Genomic DNA, 21,119 nt, shown 5'->3' on the forward strand with positions numbered 1-21,119 from the left:
ATTTACACACCAACAGAACACAGATCGAACACCAGTTCGAACGCGTTCGATGAATTCAGTTGTGTAGGTACGATTTCCACACCAACAGAACACAGATCGAACACCAGTTCGAACGCGTTCGGTGAATTCAGTTGTGTAGGTACGATTTATACACCAACAGAACACAGATCGAACACCAGTTCGAACGCGTTCGATGAATTCAGTTGTGTAGGTACGATTTACACACCAACAGAACACAGATCGAACACCAGTTCGAACGCGTTCGATAAATTCAGTCGTATAGATACGATTTCCACACCAACAGCACACGTATCGAACACTGCTGGACAAATTCGACGGCGTTCGAGGAATTGAGTTGTATGGGTACGATTTCAACACCAACAGGGTACATTTTGATCTCTGACGACCCGTTCGCACGGTGCGAGAAAGAGCGAGAAAGCAATATGATTTTGCACGTTTCATTACCACATTTATGTGTGCCGTCAAACACTGACGGAACGTTCGAACGCGTTCGGTGTAGTCAGTTTCTTCCAAAAGTCCTGGTCGTTCTTTTTGTTAAGAATCTCGTTCGTTCGTTCACTTTACCGAACTGTTCGAACGGTGCGATTCTCGTTCATTTTACACATGCCTACAGCAAACTAAAGATACACTAGAACTATATATATATTTCAAATAAAGCATCCAATACAACGGAAAGTTCTCGCACATCATAGAGAGAGAACCACAGCATAATATCATTATCATTAATTCGCGGCCAGCGTGTGTTTGTAAGCCACGTTCACATTCACCGTGTATCTTATTGTTGGTATTTGAATTATCAGCCTGATTCACAATGTAATCCAAATCGTACCCTTGCCCTATCCGTCAAATGGAATGCATTTTTTGTTGTTGTTGTGTGTGGATGGATTGCGCCTCTCTAACCAAGATTCTATTACGGGTGCTAGTCGTACACAAATCAGTGGGAGCTAACCGGCAACCAGTGCTAGGTGCGCGTGTGCTACTGCCAATGGATGCACAATGCACCACGTGGTTTTGTAAAGCACAAAAGATAATTTAAATAATTTAAACACAAACGCGTAAACGCATTGCACATTGCACTCTTCTTCTACTGGCTTTGGATTGTGTGACGTCCTTCGTATCGATTTTTGTTTTCCTTCCGGTCCGGTGTAAACATTTCTGTTCTAGATATTTATATAACATAGATTCTCTCGCCTTTTCAACTTATTTTTCCTTTTTTTCTTTTTACTGCAGCGCACTAGTGCTTCAGAACGATGATGAGAATGATGAATGCTAATATTGCGGCTGCTATCAGCGCAAGAATCAGCTTCTTCTTGCGAGCTTTGTTCTGTAAATGATGGAAGAGAGAGAGAGAGAGACAGAGAAAGCAAGAAAGTGATGTGAGACCTTTTTGTGTATCTTTCACGACAAAGCTACTTGCCTGATAATGGCTGGCCTGTTTAAGCTGCTGTACACCTTCCGATACGAACACGCTCGTCTGCTCGACGGACGCTTCGATCGAGTCCACCTGGTGGCTCTGTTCGTACACGAGTGCACCGAGCTTCTTGTAAATTTCATTTACACTAACAATATTCTCCTGCAAAAAGACAAGACGAGTTAACTAACGCTATTCGGATCGAATTGCTCTTTCCCTCCACTGATTACCTCCAGCTCGCGGATGGTCCGTTCCTGGTCTTCCAGCGCTTGCAGATCGATTTCTTCCTGCATTTGCTCCTGCGTCTGTCCCCGGGACCCGGTAATGAAGTTATCCTCAAACATCGACGAACCGCCGCCACTGTTCGAGGTGTTGTTGTAGTTCGAGCCCATGCTCGAGTGGTGCGAGCCGGGCGGTTTGTTGATCGCCATCGCGGCCCCGCTCGCCTGCCGCGCCTGCCGGACGGCATTCTTCTCCAGATCGACCGTTTTCCGCTGGACCGCTTGGAACGCGTTCAGGGCGGTGGAAAACTCGTCCACCAGCCGGTCCCGCTGGATCTTTAGGTGACGTTCCTTGCAGTTTACCAGATCGTTCAGCTGGTTGGTCGTGTCGTTTATCAGCTGCTGTGTGTAGGATCGTATCTGATGGCTAAAACGAGAGGACAGCAATGGATGAAACAAAAATCAATTGTTAGGCATTTCAAAACAAAGTCGAAAAAAGGTTTTAAAAAATCGCATGCAAATTGGAAGTGGAATTGCGTATCAAAATCTCGTGTAAACGAGTAAAACACGACTATTCAAAGCCTGTTTTTGAAATTTCTCGCTTTGTTTGTCGACCTTTAGATAAGATACGGCAAAAGGCGAGATGCCGCAATGACTTTACAACTAAACTAACACACTTACAGCTGTTGTTTAAGCTCGGGCGAATCCTGTGCCGTGCCGAACTGGTTGACCATACGCTGCATAGACGACACTACAAAGAAAAAAGCAGAAGGATTAGTTACCGAACTGCCAACAAGACCTTTTTCACGCGTACGTACCATTTTGCAGGATCTTCTGGATGCTGGCCACCACAATTTGGGCCGTTTTCTGAAAGTCCGCCTCGTTGGTGATGTTCGAATTGCCCGTGGCATTATTGTCGAATGAAGCGTAACTCATCTGGAAGCAGTTAAATCGCGTTAAGGTTGGCACCTAGCAGTCTGCGGCAATGGGTTTCTTCCTACTGAAGCAAACACCACCAAGGTACGGAGGCCTTAGGCGAATGTCAATAATGTTGTTACATTCGCCGCAGACATAGCCGCGATAATTCGATTATGGCAAGGGAACGCGCGTCACCAGGGGAAGGTCGTGTACGTGAATCACGCCCGATAAGCTTCCCCCCACAGCCAGCGAAGTACTCGCTTTGCTTACCTTTTCCACCTGTCGTTGTGTTGCTATTTTCGGTGTCTATTGCTACAACGTTGACGGGATTCCGGGAGCTGCTTTCGGGAGTTGGTAACAATCTGCTCCCGCAATCTCTGGATGGATTTTCAATATCTGGCGATTGCTTCTCAGTAAGTTGGATTGTTGAACGCAAAATATGCTGGCACCGAGTCGCTACACTGCTGGGATCGAATTTCATGCACCAGCCACACACTGAGTCATTCTGTTGGTTCTGTGCCCAAGTGAAAGCTGCAGCTGGTTTTGCTGAGCCACTGCGGGAAGAAGGTCTATTCTTTTGCACAACGTCAACAATGCCCCTGCTTGTTGTTCGTTTTGGGAAAACAATTATGGAGTGCTTTTCTCTCTTATCAGTTGGCTGATTATGCGTATCGAACCCTTTATGGGATGAAAAATTCACGATTGCGACGAAATAACAACACAAAAATTCCTTCCGCCTACTTTTGGGTCGATTCGATTTCGTGGGGGGGCAGCGCAACTTTCTGCAAATACATCCACGATGACAGTAGGAAATGTCAAACCGAACGCGTTTAGGTCGGATCGTCGAGGACTTCCATTTTGAATTTGCCGTTCTTGCATTGCTGTTCCGCTTTTCTATTTCAGCTTGAGAAAACTGTAATTTATCATTCAAACGCGTGTCAGATTCTACAAAATAAGGATATTATTTCAGTGTTTCAGTATTCTAATATTAAAAGGGACCATCCGCCGCGCACATACATGCTGCCTGCGTGGTGGTTGTGTGGGTGTTTGTTGAGTTTTGAAATTAATCACGAAAACTAGCGCTAACAGCAATTATAACTTATAGGTTTCCGTCTGCGACGTCGAGCCGTCGTAGATGAACGTATTGTCGAACGGTCGGTACTGTCTGGTGACGAGCTTGATCAGCTCGTGCGCAATGCAGCCGCCCAGGTACGCCGAAATGCTGTGTATTTCCGCCCCACCGTACCGGCAGATCTCGTACGCCAGATCATCGCTCAGCGGCGTACCGATGCCCCAATCGCTGAGCATCTTCGCCGCGATGCTTTTCATGCCGGTCGTGTCCGACTCGGGGTCGCTCTCGCCCGGCAGACAGCCATAGTCCGCCTGAAACCGGTCCAGCGCGCGCAGCACGATGTAGTGGCCCATCAGCGAGTTGGGCTGCTCCAGCACGCTCGCAATGTGCGAGCTCCGATGGTAGCCCTTGTCGAACTCGTCCGTTATCTTCGTCCCGCGCACGACGGCAATGTTGGCCGCCTCGCGACAGAACAGCCGCACATCCTTGTCGGTGATGAGATCGTTCGGTTTGTTCAGCTCTTTCAGCAGCTGGCGGGCACGCCGGAACACAATCTCGGCATCGTGCGCCGCCTGATTGCGGTACACCGTTTGCAGGCTGATGTACGAGTTCGTGTCGGCCGTCATATCGGGCAGCACGCCCGGCACCGGCAGCAGCCCGTTCCCTTCGTTATCCACAAAGTCTTTCAGCGCACGTGCCATGATCCAAAATGCATTGCTCTGGACGAACAGAAGGAAGGATGAACATTATTTTCCAATTTCTGCTTCAAACCGTCCACCCTACAAATGCTTACCTCGGTGTTGACGTTGACGCAGCGATCGTCTTGCAGTATCTCCCGCACGGCGGCCGACGGTTTGCCACCGCCAAAGCTGGAGTTGACCGCTTTAATCGCCTCCTCAAAGTTCTCCTGCTCACCGTCCATCTTCGAGCGGATCAGCTCCCGCACCTCCGACTTTTCGCGATAGCTGGCCGGATACTGGCCGTCGTGCGCGTCGACCCACTCCTGCAGCACCTTGTACAGCACCACCAGCCACGGCACCTTGTTCGTGATCTGCGCCTCCGCCATGTGCTTCTTCAGCTCCTCGAACGGGTGCTCCAGCCGCAGATCCGTCTGCTTGTTGTCCGGGTGCGTTTCGACGATGCAATGTTCGCGCAGCTGCAGCCTAGCAACGCCATAGAACCCTACCGACCGGGCCACGATCAGCGGTATGTTTTGGTCCCACAGCACGTTGGACAGGCGCATGATCGTACGCTCGCTGATCGAGGTCGCGACCACCACGTCGAAGCTGCGGAAGAAATCCGGCTGCCCGTCGATCAGCTGTTCCACGTGCTCGTCCACGTAGTCGCCGTTCACGTCCGGGTTCAACTCCTGCAGCAGCTGCATGCACCGTTTCGCCCTCGGCTGGCCGACCGAGTCGAGATCGAGGAAAAAGTTACACCCAACGTCTTCCTCCGTGACGGGCCGATGGTCCACAATGGTAAAGCCGCCGATGCCGGGCAGCACGATGCCCTTCAGTATCTCGGTGCCGAGCGCTGTAGCGTTGATCAGGCAGATCTGCGCATTTTCTAGCACCGTTTGACCATGCTCGCCCCAAAGCCTGGAAAGGACTCGCAGCAACAGTACGCTCAGAATCAGTCGTCGCGTAGGAACGGGAAAGGCAAACCGCGGAGCCGTTCGGAATGCTTACCTGATTTGCCGATCATATTTGCGGCTTTTGTCCGACAGTTCGGGAGATTTCGGTGCCGGCGAAGACATGGTAATGTTGGTTTGTAATGCTTTTCTCCCCGAAAAAAGAACGACGCAGCGGCGGTCTGAGAAAGATTGGAGGAATTCTGAAGAATTTTGCAAACAGAACCGGTATTTGCTTTTCTTCTTTTGCAAAATTCTGCTTTTCGCAGAGGGGCGCTTTGACAGTTCTGTCACAATAAACAAACCTGGTGAAAAGGCTATGCAAATGGTGATGTTTGACGAACGCCGATTTTCAATGGGAAACGTGCAGAAAATGAACAAAATTGTGATATAAAAAAGAAAAAAAAAGCCTTCAAAAGCTTGATTCATTTGACCTGTCTTAAATTCCACCTAAAATTCGCCTTTAAATTTTCCTGTTTGAGCTTGCGCGAGAAGAAAAGCTCCACACAATTTGACAGCCCGAGCCCGAGCTTTTGGGCCCCTATCGGCAGTGTGGCCAGATTATTTTGGCGGTTTTCGGTAAGCGCCTCAAAATTTTATCGGTAGTTTTCGGTAGGTTAAAACTGGAAACTTAAAAGAAGTAAAAGCGAAAGAAGTTTTAAGCGGGATGGGGGGGGGGGGGGGATGCTAATGCACAAAATGAAAGTTCCATCTCACGAGGATACACGACCCAAGCGCCACAGATTAAGCTTAAACGACTGGAAAATTGAATATCCATAGGAAAAAAATTAAAGCTCCACAGCTTCATTGGTTTGATCAATAGATGGCGTATTAAAACTGATTATTATATTGCTATCCTTTTCTTGTAATGTGTTTCGACAAGTTTCATCTTATCATGACCTATATAGTCTTCTAACTTTCTGAGCAAAAATCTATATGAATGGTCGTGTGGTCAGATACGTGGGTATTGTTATGGGCCAACCTGATGATCCCGTAGATCGCTACCGAGGACACTCATCGGGCGTAGATCGAAGTGTGTGTGCGATCTATCGGGAGGTCAGCGAACGCGCGCTCGGCACGATGCGTGAGTGCCGATCGAGGAGAAAGATATGGCGCGCGCTTGAGAAAAGTCGTGGAACAAAGTGGTAGCAAATCGTTTACGAGTTATTAATAATAAACAAGGACTTTCCAATCCCATCGTTTTGAAGGAAGTAACGCGTTAACGTTTCTTAGCGTTCTTTCGAAAGAAAACGAAAATATAACAGGTATCAACACCAACGGCCATTACTCAAATCTCACTTGCTTCAGTGCTGGTGGTTTCCATTGGAGTTTAGTATTTAAACAATCGTATCGCCGTTCTAGTTCTAGCGATGCATACCCTACCAGCATTAAACGGCTTTGAAGGCATTCAGAAGGCATTTAAGGCCTTAGTCGCCTTAGAAGGCGAATAAAGATTTCAACCGAAACTTTCACGGCTGTAACGGGTTCTCTTCGAAATCTTTCAACTTTTTGATTCAAGGAGAACAGATAGCTTGCCGTCATCTTAGCTTGTTTATATACTGAATTTGCACCTGTACTAATGTAGCTGCCAAATAGAGCAGTGACAACGCTTTTGGTTCCGAACCGAGAAAGCGTGTGTTCAAATCCTGATTTTTATGATCTTTTTTCTGCGTTTATTTCTTTTTACATTAATTTTTTCTTACTATAATTACTTTAAACAAAATTTATGTGAAGCGAAATTAAAATAATACCTTTTTAAAAAACATAATAATTACACTATGTTCACCGTTCATTATCAGGATGGGAGAAATATGTATCTCATTTTTCCTTTTATTAGAGTTATCGAAATGAGTTTGATATATTAACACCTTTCAATGAGTTGGTCTTTAACAACCGAATAATGTAGACCATCTTTAATAAAGTGAAATAGCTCAGAGCTTAACGCATGAGAACATAACACGTAAATCGTGCTATCGAATCTCACGTTCATATCTGGGAACACTACAACAGTGCAGTGCTGAAGACGCTTGTAAGGTTTTCTTTTGACAGTTGCAATTTCAAATTTCAAATTAAAAGCGAAATTTTTCATTGACATATTTCAAAGGCATTTAATTACTGCTAAATGCACTGCTGATCGCCTTCAATTCGCCGGCGAATACAAGGCGATTAGAAGGCATTTAACGGAAATTTGCGGGTAGGGTAACTTCAATGCGAAACCATACAACAGTACAGAGGAAATGATAAAGCTCTCCTCCAAGCGATGAAGCTCAACTGGTTGGGGTATCCCACCAACAGAGAGCACCACCAGCTTTTTCGCCATTTTTAGAATGCTTGAGTCGTTTGCCGTCTGCTAAATGAAGTCTTTCTATATTCCGTTTAGGTAGAGAACTTGAGTCGTTTAGAAGCCGTTTAGTGGTCGTTTAGTGGATTTGTGGCACTTGGGAACCGCAGACAGCGAGCTTCAAATTCAAATTTAAATGATTTTCTTTGATGAGCAATTCTCGGAATCCACGCAACTGACATTTTCTACTTACAGGGTTTTCCAGTGGTTCTGATAACTTTGAGATGCTTAACGGACTCTATCGCACGGGAAGTGATACTTTTGGCGCGTTAGCGATAAATCTGTAACTTTACTGAACTCTATGTGACGGGAAGTAGATTCTTTGGCACCTTTTTTGGACAAGTCATTTGGGTGCCGTTTGCCAGCTGGGTTTTCGTATACATGAGGTGGTTGAAGTATTGCTATTTTCAATAATACACATCAATATAAAATTTGCACTATATATGGCTATACACATTTATTAAAATTATGATCAAAGCATGATATGTTTTGTAAATTATCGAGTGATGTTATTTTACTTCAATTTATGTTGCTTTGTTATGGAAGAGTAATAACATTCAAGTCAACTAGCGTTTATAAACATTCGCGAGTGAAATCATCTGCTGTCAATTCGAATGGGTGGGAAACAACTACAACAACAATTTTCCACAACCAAACGCATTCCGAAAATATCGCTTCAAAAAAGGTTTCATGCTGTCGTGGCTGTGCTGTGCACCAAAACATAATAGTGCTAATTCGTGAATCTTATTGCACACAGTATGTATTTAAGCCCATAACACTTGAAGTAGTTGTAATTATTTACGTGTTCCGAATGTTACAGGTGTTTCAATATAACCGAAATCATTGGATGCTGTTTGTGAAGATCGATTGTGTCATCATTTTACAAGCAAAAGTAAGTCATTGCATATCCAATGCCTAAGAGCGCTTTGTCCTCTAATGACTTTCTTATATATACTATACAGCTCAAATATTATAACAGACATGGAGCCCAATACAAGTGCAGCTACACGACGTGTTGTAAAAACCACATCCGATAGCGACAGGAAGCGGGTCATAACGGCGTATGAAAATGGCTCAGCTCCATCAGCAATAAGCCAAATGCTTAATATAAAGAGACCAACGGTGTATGGAATCATAAATAAATACAATGCAACTTGGCAAATCGCTGCAGCTAAGCGTGGTGGCACATGTAAAAAAAAGTTGTCGCAGGATGCGGTAGAAAGCATTCGAGCCTGGATCGACGAAGATTGTGCGATCACGCTGAAGTCACTGGCACAGAAAGTATTTGAACGACACGGTGTACACGTTAGCATCTCAACTATAGCCAGGGAAGTAAAGGGCTTCAACTACTCCTTTAAAATGCTGCAAAAAATACCTGAAAGGCGCAACACAACTGCTACGATCGAGGAACGTACCACATACGCCAGAAACTTCTACCAAATAACAAGGGCATTTCCTGTAAGCGGATTAATATATTTGGACGAAGTGGGATTCAACGTGAGCATGCGGACAAGCAAGGGCAGATCTCAGAAAGGAACGCCAGCAGTAACCGTGGTTCCTCAAATTAGAACTAGAAATATATCGATAGTATGTGCAATGAATTCGAATGGGATCGTACATTACGTCACCCACAACCAACCTGTAAACAGAGAGCTATTTACCAATTTTATTTATGAGCTTAAAGATATATTGCGATCCAAAAACATTAATAGAAGCTATTTAATAATGGACAACGTTGCTTTCCACAAGAGCCAGTCCGTGCAGGAAGCTATAGGAACCGTTATAGACAAACCTCTCTATCTACCCCCATATTCTCCCTTTTTAAACCCCATAGAGAATATGTTTAGCAAGTGGAAGAATTATGTAAAAAGATCTAACTGCACTAATCACGACCAACTAATGGAAGCTATATGCAACGGAGCAAATTATGTTACCGCAGAAGATTGCGAAGGGTTTATAAACAACATGTGGAACTACATGTCACGCTGTTTAAGCGGTGAAGAAATATTAGATTAGATGTATCTTTATTCTTTGATAGCTCCTTTGATAGAATTCAATAGTTTTATTCAATAGTTTAGATAGATGAGATTAATTAGTAGTAGTTAAGTCGATTAACACTTCAATGGAAAACCGTACTCCAAGAATTTTTCCTCAAAATGTGCTGTGCAGTTTCCTCAACAGTTATTACGTTTTTTTTTTTCATTAGTTAAGTTCTTCATCTTTAGATGGAAAAACGATACTCAAAGAGTTCCTTGAAAACGTGCTGTGCAGTTTTCTCATCATTAATTACTTTTTTTAGTCAGTAGTAAATATCTTGATTGTTAGATGGAAAACAATACTCAAAGAGTTCCTTGAATAAAATACAATGCAATTTTCGAACGTTTCTTAAATCAGTTTGTTTTAGTTCTGAAAGAAAAACTAAGCTGTTTGCTTTCTTAAACCAGCTTTTATTTACGGCAAAACCCTGCCAGTATATGCCATCGTCAAGAGGCCCGGATCGCCATACAACACATCATGCTCCCGATTCATTCTTCTACTCAACACTTTCTGTTCAAACATACCGCTAAAGATGACCCTAAGTAGCACTCGTGTCCGTAGTAGTGATGGGAGAATTCTATAAAAGCCTGGTTCAATTCCGAATGACTTCGCCAGAGACGAAAGCGCCTTAGAAAAGTTGGTGCAAAACTCCAGACTATGAATCAACCGAAGCCGCTTTTTCGGGATTAGCAAGACGAAAATCATGACGATATCGAATACTAAGACAGCGTGCTTTGAAGTGCTTTTAAATCGTCAGAGCCATTCGGAGTAAAGACAGCACCAGCTTGTGCGCGAAAGTTGAATGTGTTAAAAAATATAATAAAGAATAATAAAAAATTATACTGAAGAATATCATAAAACGTAGTTCGACCGAAGAAAATAGGCAAATCCACTTGTACGGCACGCTGTCTTAGTATTCGATATCGTCATGATTTTCGTCTTGCTAATCCCGAAAAAGCGGCTTCGGTTGATTCATAGTCTGGAGTTTTGCACCAACTTTTCTAAGGCGCTTTCGTCTCTGGCGAAGTCATTCGGAATTGAACCAGGCTTTTATAGAATTCTCCCATCACTACTACGGACACGAGTGCTACTTAGGGTCATCTTTAGCGGTATGTTTGAACAGAAAGTGTTGAGTAGAAGAATGAATCGGGAGCATGATGTGTTGTATGGCGATCCGGGCCTCTTGACGATGGCATATACTGGCAGGGTTTTGCCGTAAATAAAAGCTGGTTTAAGAAAGCAAACAGCTTAGTTTTTCTTTCAGAACTAAAACAAACTGATTTAAGAAACGTTCGAAAATTGCATTGTATTTTATTCAAGGAACTCTTTGAGTATTGTTTTCCATCTAACAATCAAGATATTTACTACTGACTAAAAAAAGTAATTAATGATGAGAAAACTGCACAGCACGTTTTCAAGGAACTCTTTGAGTATCGTTTTTCCATCTAAAGATGAAGAACTTAACTAATGAAAAAAAAAAACGTAATAACTGTTGAGGAAACTGCACAGCACATTTTGAGGAAAAATTCTTGGAGTACGGTTTTCCATTGAAGTGTTAATCGACTTAACTACTACTAATTAATCTCATCTATCTAAACTATTGAATAAAACTATTGAATTCTATCAAAGGAGCTATCAAAGAATAAAGATACATCTAATCTAATATTTCTTCACCGCTTAAACAGCGTGACATGTAGTTCCACATGTTGTTTATAAACCCTTCGCAATCTTCTGCGGTAACATAATTTGCTCCGTTGCATATAGCTTCCATTAGTTGGTCGTGATTAGTGCAGTTAGATCTTTTTACATAATTCTTCCACTTGCTAAACATATTCTCTATGGGGTTTAAAAAGGGAGAATATGGGGGTAGATAGAGAGGTTTGTCTATAACGGTTCCTATAGCTTCCTGCACGGACTGGCTCTTGTGGAAAGCAACGTTGTCCATTATTAAATAGCTTCTATTAATGTTTTTGGATCGCAATATATCTTTAAGCTCATAAATAAAATTGGTAAATAGCTCTCTGTTTACAGGTTGGTTGTGGGTGACGTAATGTACGATCCCATTCGAATTCATTGCACATACTATCGATATATTTCTAGTTCTAATTTGAGGAACCACGGTTACTGCTGGCGTTCCTTTCTGAGATCTGCCCTTGCTTGTCCGCATGCTCACGTTGAATCCCACTTCGTCCAAATATATTAATCCGCTTACAGGAAATGCCCTTGTTATTTGGTAGAAGTTTCTGGCGTATGTGGTACGTTCCTCGATCGTAGCAGTTGTGTTGCGCCTTTCAGGTATTTTTTGCAGCATTTTAAAGGAGTAGTTGAAGCCCTTTACTTCCCTGGCTATAGTTGAGATGCTAACGTGTACACCGTGTCGTTCAAATACTTTCTGTGCCAGTGACTTCAGCGTGATCGCACAATCTTCGTCGATCCAGGCTCGAATGCTTTCTACCGCATCCTGCGACAACTTTTTTTTACATGTGCCACCACGCTTAGCTGCAGCGATTTGCCAAGTTGCATTGTATTTATTTATGATTCCATACACCGTTGGTCTCTTTATATTAAGCATTTGGCTTATTGCTGATGGAGCTGAGCCATTTTCATACGCCGTTATGACCCGCTTCCTGTCGCTATCGGATGTGGTTTTTACAACACGTCGTGTAGCTGCACTTGTATTGGGCTCCATGTCTGTTATAATATTTGAGCTGTATAGTATATATAAGAAAGTCATTAGAGGACAAAGCGCTCTTAGGCATTGGATATGCAATGACTTACTTTTGCTTGTAAAATGATGACACAATCGATCTTCACAAACAGCATCCAATGATTTCGGTTATATTGAAACACCTGTAACATTCGGAACACGTAAATAATTACAACTACTTCAAGTGTTATGGGCTTAAATACATACTGTGTGCAATAAGATTCACGAATTAGCACTATTATGTTTTGGTGCACAGCACAGCCACGACAGCATGAAACCTTTTTTGAAGCGATATTTTCGGAATGCGTTTGGTTGTGGAAAATTGTTGTTGTAGTTGTTTCCCACCCATTCGAATTGACAGCAGATGATTTCACTCGCGAATGTTTATAAACGCTAGTTGACTTGAATGTTATTACTCTTCCATAACAAAGCAACATAAATTGAAGTAAAATAACATCACTCGATAATTTACAAAACATATCATGCTTTGATCATAATTTTAATAAATGTGTATAGCCATATATAGTGCAAATTTTATATTGATGTGTATTATTGAAAATAGCAATACTTCAACCACCTCATGTATACGAAAACCCAGCTGGCAAACGGCACCCAAATGACTTGTCCAAAAAAGGTGCCAAAGAATCTACTTCCCGTCACATAGAGTTCAGTAAAGTTACAGATTTATCGCTAACGCGCCAAAAGTATCACTTCCCGTGCGATAGAGTCCGTTAAGCATCTCAAAGTTATCAGAACCACTGGAAAACCCTGTATTATGAACATTAAATTTTAACGGATAAAAATAAAAAGTGCCTGGCAAACAAACGTGCATCAGCGCGATAAGTAACAAATGAGGTTAGCAATCCTTGAAACAGCATCCCAAGCTTAAACGACTGAAAAATCAAATATCTGTCATTTTCGGTAGGATAAATGGAAAATCGGTAGTTTTAGGGCGGTCATCTGTGAACCGGTAGGCATATAAAAAATCGGTAGGAATACAGTTAAATCGGTATTTCTGGTCACTCTGCCTATCGGGACGGAAACAATCACAGACACAGTTCCCAGACTGCGCAGTCAAATTTCGGGAAGTGGAAAGGATTGTGCAAAAAAAAAAAGAAGTCATCTCCGAGCCTCTCCCGACCGCTAGTGCGCCTGTTTTCCGCCACACATCGATCGCAAAGACGCATTATTTGTTGGTGCGTATTTGCGTTCACGGCAGCGACAGGTTTTTTTTATTATTGTCGGTTCGAATAAACCCACATACTCGCCCTTCGGTGTTGGTCAGCTTCCCTTTGCCAATGCTCTAGCAGAAGAAGTTAGTGTGCGTGTGCGTGCGTGCGTGTATGGTGGCGGATGCAAAACAAATCGCCCAGCAGAGCGGCGCCGTGTTGTGATACGAACACGCGTAATTATTGAATCGTACATTTGTAATCGTAATCGCGGCCCTTGTTCGTCGTATGTGTTTGTTGTTGGTGGTGCTCTAGTGTGTACGTGTGGTACCCAAACAGCCGCTGACGTCGGCATCATCTGGGCAGGCGAGTGAAAGCGCAACAAAGCGCCACCGTGTGTTTGGTTTCCTACGGGAGCTGCGCTTCCGAACCAATCGAAAGCAATTTCCGGATTTAGGGCAACTTTCCTCGCCCATTCCCCCTCCCCGTAGTGAGTGCAAAAAGTGTGCAGCGTGTCAGTCCGTGCTGCATCCCCGTCAGCATCGTAGTGTGCATTGCGTATCGTGGGCCCATCATCTCCCATCCCCCACGTTTCCACACATTTTTCGCTGTATTGTGCGACCGCGTGTTGCATGTTGACGACGGCAACATGTCCTACCGAATACTGCGCAAGCTGCAGGGGAACGAGCTGGAGATAAAGGAACAGATCGATGAGGTGTCGGACGGTGGCGATGCCGATTACGACACCAACAGCACCAGCAGCCAGAACCGCAATAACAGCAAGAAGCAGCTCAACATCAATCGATACGATCTGGTACGAGAGTGGGGGGGGGGATGGCTCCGCAAACATCGGAAAAAGGGCTTTGCCCTGATGGCTGCGTCGTTTGGGCACGTTACGTGAATGGTATTTTAATCGCAATTTTCCCGTTTTCATGCAAACCTCCGAAATGCATCTTTAATTGACGCACCTTCCACGGCAACATCATCCCGCCCTCCTCTGCCAACATTGCTCGTTCGTCACACACGCACGCACCAGCTGAACCAGCAACAGTCGCTGTCCGAGAGCGAGGTAAAGGAGGACGACAACGATGAGACGGAAAAGGATGCGGCCGACGGCCCGGTAAGCGTACATCTGGCCGAGGCGAAGAAGCGCAAGAAGAAGAAGAAGAAGAAGACGGGCAAGTACATCTCCAGCTCGGCGCGCCGCAGCAGCGAGGACAATGCCGACATCGAGGACGATTTTACGCGCACGGTCAAGGAGGTGGACAAGCTGTTCGGCAACTTTCCGCGCGACTCGACCGCCGATCACCCTCACCACCACCACCATCATCATCCGCCGCATCACCATCACCATCATCAGGATGGTGGCGGTGGTGGGCCGGGTGAAGGTAAGGCGGGCGGAGCCGGTGCTGTTACCGCAAAATCGTTGCTGAACGTGCAGCATAAAAATCTGAACCCGCAGTACGAGATGAAGCGCATGTTCGGCAGCAAGGTCGTCGGCGATCAACAGTGAGTATGCTTGGGAGCGGAGAAAGGGGGTAGTGGCAGTGTAGTAGGCGATGTTGCGATGTTTGTTTGAAAGGTGCTTGGCAACACTGCTACAGCTGGGGGGCTCCGCCGGTGCAACAGGCTGTTGTTTTGTTGCTATTTTAACCCTTCGCTGTCGGGAAGGGGGTCGATTGCACAACCGATGGCAACAGCTGTTGGTTTGTTTGTTTTTTTTTTTTGTTTTGTAACGATTTTTTTTTGGAATATGTTTTGGATGAGTGAATTGCATAGGAATGAAAAAATACCATCTGTTGGTTTGCAATTTCTAATAAAGATGCTCTTCATCCCGCTCGTTGCAGAAACAAGCGACGCAATGCACGTGGTGCGTCCCGGCTGCAAAAGTCGACCTACCTGGTCAACCCGAAGGAATCGTGGCCCCCGGTCGGCAAGTCGGGCATCTACATGAACCTGGTGCAGGCGCCGGAACCGGGCACGTCGACGTCCGCCGCCGGGCCGAAGGCCATCTTCGACAAGAACGTCATCTACTTTGCGTTCGAGCACAGCCCCTCGTACCGGCAGGTGCAGCAGAAGTTCCTCGACGCGGTCGAGAGCATGGACTCGGAGAACATCATACGCATCATCAACCAGTACCCGTACCACGTGGACTCGCTCATACAGCTGAGCGAGCTGTGCAAGATGACGGACGATCACGCGATGGCGTCGGAGCTGATCGAGCACGCGCTGCTCGCCCTCGAGTCGTCCTTTCACACGATGTTCAGCCTGACGCAGGGCAACTGCCGGCTGGACTACCGGCGGCAGGAGAATCGGGCCCTCTTCATCGCGCTCTTCAAGCACGGGCAGCATCTGGAGTCGCGGGCCTGCTCGCGGACCGCGCTCGAGGTCGCCAAGCTGATACTGTCGTTCGATCCGGTGAACGACCCGCTGGCCATGATCCTGATCGTCGACTACTACGCGATCCGGGCGAAGCAGTACGAGTGGCTGGTGACGCTGTACGAGGAGTGGGACGCAACGAACAATCTGTCCCAGCTGCCGAACATGGCCTACTCGTACGCGATGGCGCTGTTCCATCTGAAGCGCACCGAGGCGGCCGATAAGGCACTGCAGTACGCGCTGCTCATGTTCCCGGGCGTGCTGCGCCCGCTGATGGATGAGCTGTCGATACAGGCGGACAGCCGGGTGGCCGGGCACAACTACTTCGGGCCGGGCGCGTACAACAAAGCGCTGGTGGCGCTGCAGCAGCTGATGTCGCTGTACGTGTGCCGCTCGAAGCTGGTGTGGCGCGATGCGGAACTGTTGCCGTGGCTGGAGCGGAACGTGAACGCGGTGCTGGATCGGGTCGATGCCAAAGAGGACGTGGTGGCCGAGTACGCTACCAAGCGGAGTCAAAGGTACGAGGGGAACGGCGGTTGAACGGTGTTCTTTATCAGTATTACAATAAATGTATAAATTCTCGTTTCAAAGGTATTCCAATCCGCCCCGGCAAGTGCTGCGTCATATTGTGCTGTCGGATTTCAAGGAAAAGGTACCGCTGGCACAGTTTATCAAAAAGGAAACCGACCCGATGCTGATGTACGATCCGCTGCCACCGCTCGACTCCATCAACATCTACTCCCGGTTCGTGCGGAATGGGCTGCTGTGTTACTACTCAGCAGAAGATACTGAAATACGCTCCTTTTGTCCATTTTGCTTTTCCAGACCCACGCTGACAACAAACGCGCAGCGACTTCCGAATGACCCGCTCCATCTTTTCTTTCAATCGTTGCTTCCTAATTTTAACGCTCAAGCCCAACCTGCTGCTCCACCGGCTGCTGCCGCCGCCGCCGCTGCTGTTGCTGCTGCTCCGCCTCAGCAGGCAAATGTTGCTGCTGCTGCAGCGGCCGCCGCCGCTGCCGCTGCTGCTGCTGCCGGTGGCGAGGGTGCGGGTGGCGCTGCCGGTGCCGACCGGGACAATGGAAGCATGGCGACGTACAGCAGCACGCTGGTCACGATCGTGGAAGCGATGCGCGAGTTCCTTTCCGGCATCCGTGCGCTCGAGCGACCGAACGACGCAGACGTGGACGAAGCAGAGAGCACCGAGGAGGACGAACCGAACGACTTTCTGATGTAAATCGACACGCCTGGAGAACAGCCAACTTTCTACTACTGCTACTACCAGTCCTCCTACTTCGCTGCTGCCCCCAATAACCGCCTCCCTCCCCCAATGTTGGAGCGCTTGGAAAAGAACTGCTGAAATGCTAAAATCTACTACTTATCCATATATCTACACAATACACATACAATATGGCGCTGTGGAAATGGCAACGGCCGATAAAGTTAGTCATTAGTGAATAGTTTCATACACTGCTGCCCTCTTTCGGTTTAGGTGTGCGCCGCGTGCCTGTGAGTGTTTGTTTGTTTGTTAATTTGTTTTGTGTCGGAGATGATCCCTGTTCGATTGTGTTTTTTGAAGGAATCGAAAACCCCACATCATTATATACACAAACACACCCACCAACAGCCGGTACCGATAGGATCGCGTTTATCATGTGTGTATGGTCTAGTTTTGTAAGTGCTTACAGCATAGTACAGTGCGCGTACTTTACACTTTACTTTTCCGAATCGACATTATTAGCATGCCTTGCATCAGAGCTCATGTAATACGACGTTAATGGACGGATAATATGTATGTATTTGCTATCGCTATCGTTTGTTGTTGTTTCGAGCGTGAGCGTAATTATCGATGTCGCCGTTGTCGGAAGATTCATTTTAAAAAGTAAGCAAAGGATTCGCTTTTCGACAACTTCTAAAGTAAAGTAAGGCCCATTTCGGTGAAGGGAATTAAAATTACGTCTCAAACCCGTTTCTTTGTTAAGCAGTGCCACTTAAATATCTATAAATTGGCCGATGTCGATGTCACTACTTTGTTATGAAGATTCAGCCTTTTATTGTCTGAATTATCGTTATTAGAATACTATTTTTTTGGTCGTGCACTACTAGCAACAAGTTCAGATGTTGTTTGTTGCATTTAACCTTTAACCTTTTTGGAGCGATTGATTAGAACAACAACCAAAACAAAACAGAACTTGCAAAAAAAAAAGTACTAACGGCTGCGAGAAAATGAATACGCCCATCTTTTTGTACGCTTAACGCTTATTATCCTAACGAAAGTGGAATTATTTCCAAAAAAGAAGAAAGAAAGAATATAATTCAAGTGTCACCGAAGACGAATGTTTTGCGCCAGAAGAAAGAGGGTTCAAGTTCAAGGTGCGTATGTTAACCACCGGAAAATGAACTATTGAAAAATAAATCGTATTTTCTTCAAGCAAGAAGTGTGTATGTGTGTGTGTGTGTGTTTAAAATTTTGATTAACAACAATTCGCCTGTGAGAAGTTTAGAAATATATTCAAATTGAGTCTGCTCGTCAAACGTGTAAAAGAAAGAAGAAGAAAAAGAACTATATTTATATAAAAGCTTCATTCAACGTAATTATTATACATAAATGCAATTGCAGTATAAAACAAAGAAACATTTGTACTTCGTTGTACTTATGGTGTGTTATTAAAATCAAACCAATAAAAATGGTAAAAATTGACTAACAAAAAAAATGCAGAACATTCACGAGAATAGCTAAACCTGTATCAACCACCACATTAGCAGTGGAATTTGACAACAAACTTTTTCTTAACAAAAAAAAAACAGCAAGGACTGCATGAGTGAAGAGAAGAGAAAAATAAAGAGATTAATAGAACGCAGCAACAACAACAAATATATCGAAGGAGAAGAAATTATGCATTAACCAAATGAGAAAAAGAGAGCTGTTTACCAAACAAGCAGCATGAATCACACAAGCCAGTGTGTACGAATGGTGATAGTAGCAGTACGGTGATAACGGTTCGGGCTCGTGCTCCATTTTTATTCACATCATTTTAATAAAGCAAATAAAGTTAGGATTGAACAACAAACAACAGAGCGAAAGTGTTTTTCATTATTTTCTTTCCATCGGTGAATTTCTTTCTACATGTTTTTGTATTAGGAAAAATGGTTATTGCAAGCGAACTATACATGTTAAATAATATATTTAAATTCTCTCTATTCACTTTCTTTCTATTGTTTCTATTATATTATCTTATAAAATACATCTACATGGCTATATAACATACAATCTAGAAAAATCGACTTCCAAAATCGAGTTCAAATCGTCTAACTTCTCAATAGAGGTCTGCATGGAAAAAAATAAATGAAAAGTCAACGATAAATTCAATATGGATCAGCAACTATTTTAAATTATCTCTCCAGCAGAGGGAAACCAAACCATAAATGACATAAAAATAAAACAAACTCGAATACATTTGCAGCACCGATTGAAAGTGCAAACGTTCAATTATGCAGAAAAATGTTGCATTAAAGTGATGCATCAATGAGCTTTCCACGCCATAATTAACTCACCTTCAATGATGGGGCTCAGCAACGCAAACGGAGTACGTGTGCATGTGTGGTTTGTGTGTGTGTGTGCGCGGTATGCAGGGAGGACACGAATAAAAGCACGAAAATAAAACTTCACGTGAGATAATCTGTGAAAACATAATTACATATTCATGGGAAGCGAAAGTTGCCGACTAAAAGACGCAAGCAAGGGGCAACATTATTATCATCATCATCATCATCATCATGCCGCGCAGTCCCGTGTTGCCCGCGATTGATTGAATGCCCCGAGGGTACCCGACGGTTTGTCCCTGCAGTTCTTTCGCCACCATCGTCACCGTTAACATCACCATCATCATCATCATCAGCTTGATTGCGGATGGCAGTGGTGGTGGCATCATCGTTCGGGATCATGATTAAACAAACATTCCATTAATTCGCTTCCCTCCCTCTCGTATCTCATTAGCCCTGCTGGGGGTTACGGTACGGGGCCACCACGAGCTGCAGCCACGAACTGACCCCCGCCACGTGAGGAAACAGCTAGGGGTAGGAGAGAGCTTATGGAACGATTAAATGTTTGTCAAACGCTTACACTCTAAAGTGAGCAAATGTTGCTTTCCGTACCAACCAAAGGATAACCGTGGGAAAACAGCGAACGAACGAAACGTCGTCACCCAAACGAAGGAAAAGCTCGTAGTAATGGTATAATCCAAGCAGGCGGGCGGTGAGCTGGTGAGGCCAGCGTGTGCCAAAGTGTTGCGAGGTCGGTGGTGGTTGGAGCATTTGTTTGACAGTAATGATGGCACTTAATTTAAAGCACCAGCGGGAGGGATGGTATGGGCGGTATATGTGTGTGTGTGTGTGTATAGTGGGCGAGAATTAAGTGTTAACGTGGGGGGGGGGGGGGGAATGGAGGTGCATATAGAATGAGCTACAAAGCGGCAACAATTATGTTACAACAAGCGAGAAAACAAGCACGAAAAACGAGAGCGACAAAAGAATGAAGCGTTTAATACGTAAGTAAATCTCGTATGAATAGCTAAGCAGTGGAAATGATACAATCATTTGAAAATGCGAGCCCGGTGGTAAGCAAAGGCTTATGAGTATCTTTTATTAAGCTGTTTAAGTTCACCGAAAGCTTTGAAAGGTTAAAGAACAATTTAGAGGAAGGACAATAGCTAACCAACTCGCTCGCCACCCTCGCATGAACGTGGAAAAATTCAAATGAAGAGAACAAGTTTCCTTTTCTTCCTTCTTGTGATACTTTTCCACTACGAACCGTTCGTTGCCGTAGGCAACATTAGGCGCTGTATGTGTGGCTGAGTGTGTGTGTGCATGTTAGTAGAGCATGAAGCTGGCGGATGTGTAAAGGAAACCCCGTTTGCTAGTCGTCCTTGACATTATGCAAACGAGCGCCATCCTGTCGGGTGTTGAAAATGCATCCATAATCTGACTATTACCTTGGTGCATCGGCAGCGGCGTGCTCGTGCAAGCAAAGTTTGTTTGTTTTGCCTTACTCTTCCTCCCTCTCGAGCTACGGAAAGGCCAAAGGTGGTAATGGTGCGTCGTTAGCAACAGACGCGTTCAATTAAATGTCTCTCTATGCAAATCGTTTTACCGCGCAAAAGTATCTTTACTTCCCTGTGAATGCATTGCACGATGATGGATGGAAGATGGAAAAA

The 21,119-nt window shown here is 44.9% G+C and overlaps 5 protein-coding genes and 1 long non-coding RNA gene across 7 annotated transcripts; 3 read left to right on the forward strand and 3 right to left on the reverse strand.

Annotated features, from left to right (window-relative positions):
• LOC125906922 (uncharacterized) lies at positions 1 to 292 on the forward strand. The gene is made up of 2 exons (XR_007452256.1): positions 1 to 67; positions 140 to 292. It is a non-coding gene; the product is annotated as an uncharacterized LOC125906922 (long non-coding RNA).
• Positions 293 to 639: 347 nt separating this feature from the next.
• LOC120953330 (syntaxin-7) lies at positions 640 to 3,362 on the reverse strand. Its single transcript, XM_040373160.2, has 6 exons — positions 2,842 to 3,362; positions 2,472 to 2,589; positions 2,335 to 2,404; positions 1,663 to 2,080; positions 1,439 to 1,594; positions 640 to 1,345 (listed from the first exon to the last, which is right to left on the reverse strand). Exons 2-6 carry the CDS (start codon positions 2,587 to 2,589, stop codon positions 1,256 to 1,258), a joined length of 852 nt encoding a protein of 283 aa, XP_040229094.1. The 5' UTR covers positions 2,842 to 3,362; the 3' UTR covers positions 640 to 1,255.
• A 147-nt stretch (positions 3,363 to 3,509) lies between these two features.
• LOC120953329 (nedd8-activating enzyme E1 regulatory subunit) lies at positions 3,510 to 5,557 on the reverse strand. Its single transcript, XM_040373159.2, has 3 exons — positions 5,332 to 5,557; positions 4,437 to 5,241; positions 3,510 to 4,362 (listed from the first exon to the last, which is right to left on the reverse strand). Exons 1-3 carry the CDS (start codon positions 5,397 to 5,399, stop codon positions 3,664 to 3,666), a joined length of 1,572 nt encoding a protein of 523 aa, XP_040229093.2. The 5' UTR covers positions 5,400 to 5,557; the 3' UTR covers positions 3,510 to 3,663.
• Positions 5,558 to 7,777: 2,220 nt separating this feature from the next.
• Positions 7,778 to 10,004, forward strand: LOC125906413 (uncharacterized). Of its 2 annotated transcripts, XM_049605090.1 has the most exons (3): positions 7,778 to 8,370; positions 8,435 to 8,506; positions 8,577 to 10,004. In XM_049605090.1, exon 3 carries the CDS (start codon positions 8,596 to 8,598, stop codon positions 9,628 to 9,630), a length of 1,035 nt encoding a protein of 344 aa, XP_049461047.1. In that variant the 5' UTR covers positions 7,778 to 8,370; positions 8,435 to 8,506; positions 8,577 to 8,595; the 3' UTR covers positions 9,631 to 10,004. The 2 variants fall into 2 exon arrangements, with proteins under 2 accessions (XP_049461047.1, XP_049461046.1); XM_049605089.1 differs by having other exon boundaries at positions 7,778 to 8,506.
• A 927-nt stretch (positions 10,005 to 10,931) lies between these two features.
• Positions 10,932 to 13,290, reverse strand: LOC125906414 (uncharacterized). Its single transcript, XM_049605091.1, has 3 exons — positions 12,566 to 13,290; positions 12,430 to 12,501; positions 10,932 to 12,359 (listed from the first exon to the last, which is right to left on the reverse strand). Exon 3 carries the CDS (start codon positions 12,338 to 12,340, stop codon positions 11,306 to 11,308), a length of 1,035 nt encoding a protein of 344 aa, XP_049461048.1. The 5' UTR covers positions 12,341 to 12,359; positions 12,430 to 12,501; positions 12,566 to 13,290; the 3' UTR covers positions 10,932 to 11,305.
• Positions 13,291 to 13,454: 164 nt separating this feature from the next.
• Positions 13,455 to 18,344, forward strand: LOC120949121 (transcription factor 25). The gene is made up of 5 exons (XM_040366157.2): positions 13,455 to 14,341; positions 14,564 to 15,036; positions 15,375 to 16,424; positions 16,498 to 16,650; positions 16,732 to 18,344. The coding sequence occupies exons 1-5, from the start codon at positions 14,177 to 14,179 to the stop codon at positions 17,141 to 17,143; spliced, it is 2,253 nt and encodes a 750-aa protein (XP_040222091.1). The 5' UTR covers positions 13,455 to 14,176; the 3' UTR covers positions 17,144 to 18,344.
• Positions 18,345 to 21,119: the final 2,775 nt, after the last annotated feature.

Source organism: Anopheles coluzzii, chromosome 2 (genome assembly GCF_943734685.1).
Source record: "Anopheles coluzzii chromosome 2, AcolN3, whole genome shotgun sequence".
NCBI lineage: Eukaryota > Metazoa > Arthropoda > Insecta > Diptera > Culicidae > Anopheles > Anopheles coluzzii.

Bases quoted from the DNA above. Each gene is read 5' to 3' on its own strand.
- LOC120953330 (XM_040373160.2), bottom strand. From the start codon at position 2,589: ATGAGTTACGCTTCATTCGACAATAATGCCACGGGCAATTCGAACATC. The intron at 2,081-2,334 runs GTAAGTGTGTTA...CTCTCGTTTTAG, and splicing joins CCCGAGCTTAAACAACAGCT to CCATCAGATACGATCCTACA. The intron at 1,346-1,438 runs GCAAGTAGCTTT...CATCATTTACAG, and splicing joins AACAGGCCAGCCATTATCAG to AACAAAGCTCGCAAGAAGAA.
- LOC120953329 (XM_040373159.2), bottom strand. From the start codon at position 5,399: ATGTCTTCGCCGGCACCGAAATCTCCCGAACTGTCGGACAAAAGCCGC. The intron at 5,242-5,331 runs GTAAGCATTCCG...AGTCCTTTCCAG, and splicing joins AAATATGATCGGCAAATCAG to GCTTTGGGGCGAGCATGGTC. The intron at 4,363-4,436 runs GTAAGCATTTGT...CTGTTCGTCCAG, and splicing joins GCGTCAACGTCAACACCGAG to AGCAATGCATTTTGGATCAT.
- LOC125906413 (XM_049605089.1), top strand. From the start codon at position 8,596: ATGGAGCCCAATACAAGTGCAGCTACACGACGTGTTGTAAAAACCACA.
- LOC125906414 (XM_049605091.1), bottom strand. From the start codon at position 12,340: ATGGAGCCCAATACAAGTGCAGCTACACGACGTGTTGTAAAAACCACA.
- LOC120949121 (XM_040366157.2), top strand. From the start codon at position 14,177: ATGTCCTACCGAATACTGCGCAAGCTGCAGGGGAACGAGCTGGAGATA. The intron at 15,037-15,374 runs GTGAGTATGCTT...CGCTCGTTGCAG, and splicing joins AAGGTCGTCGGCGATCAACA to AAACAAGCGACGCAATGCAC. The intron at 16,425-16,497 runs GTACGAGGGGAA...CTCGTTTCAAAG, and splicing joins GCTACCAAGCGGAGTCAAAG to GTATTCCAATCCGCCCCGGC.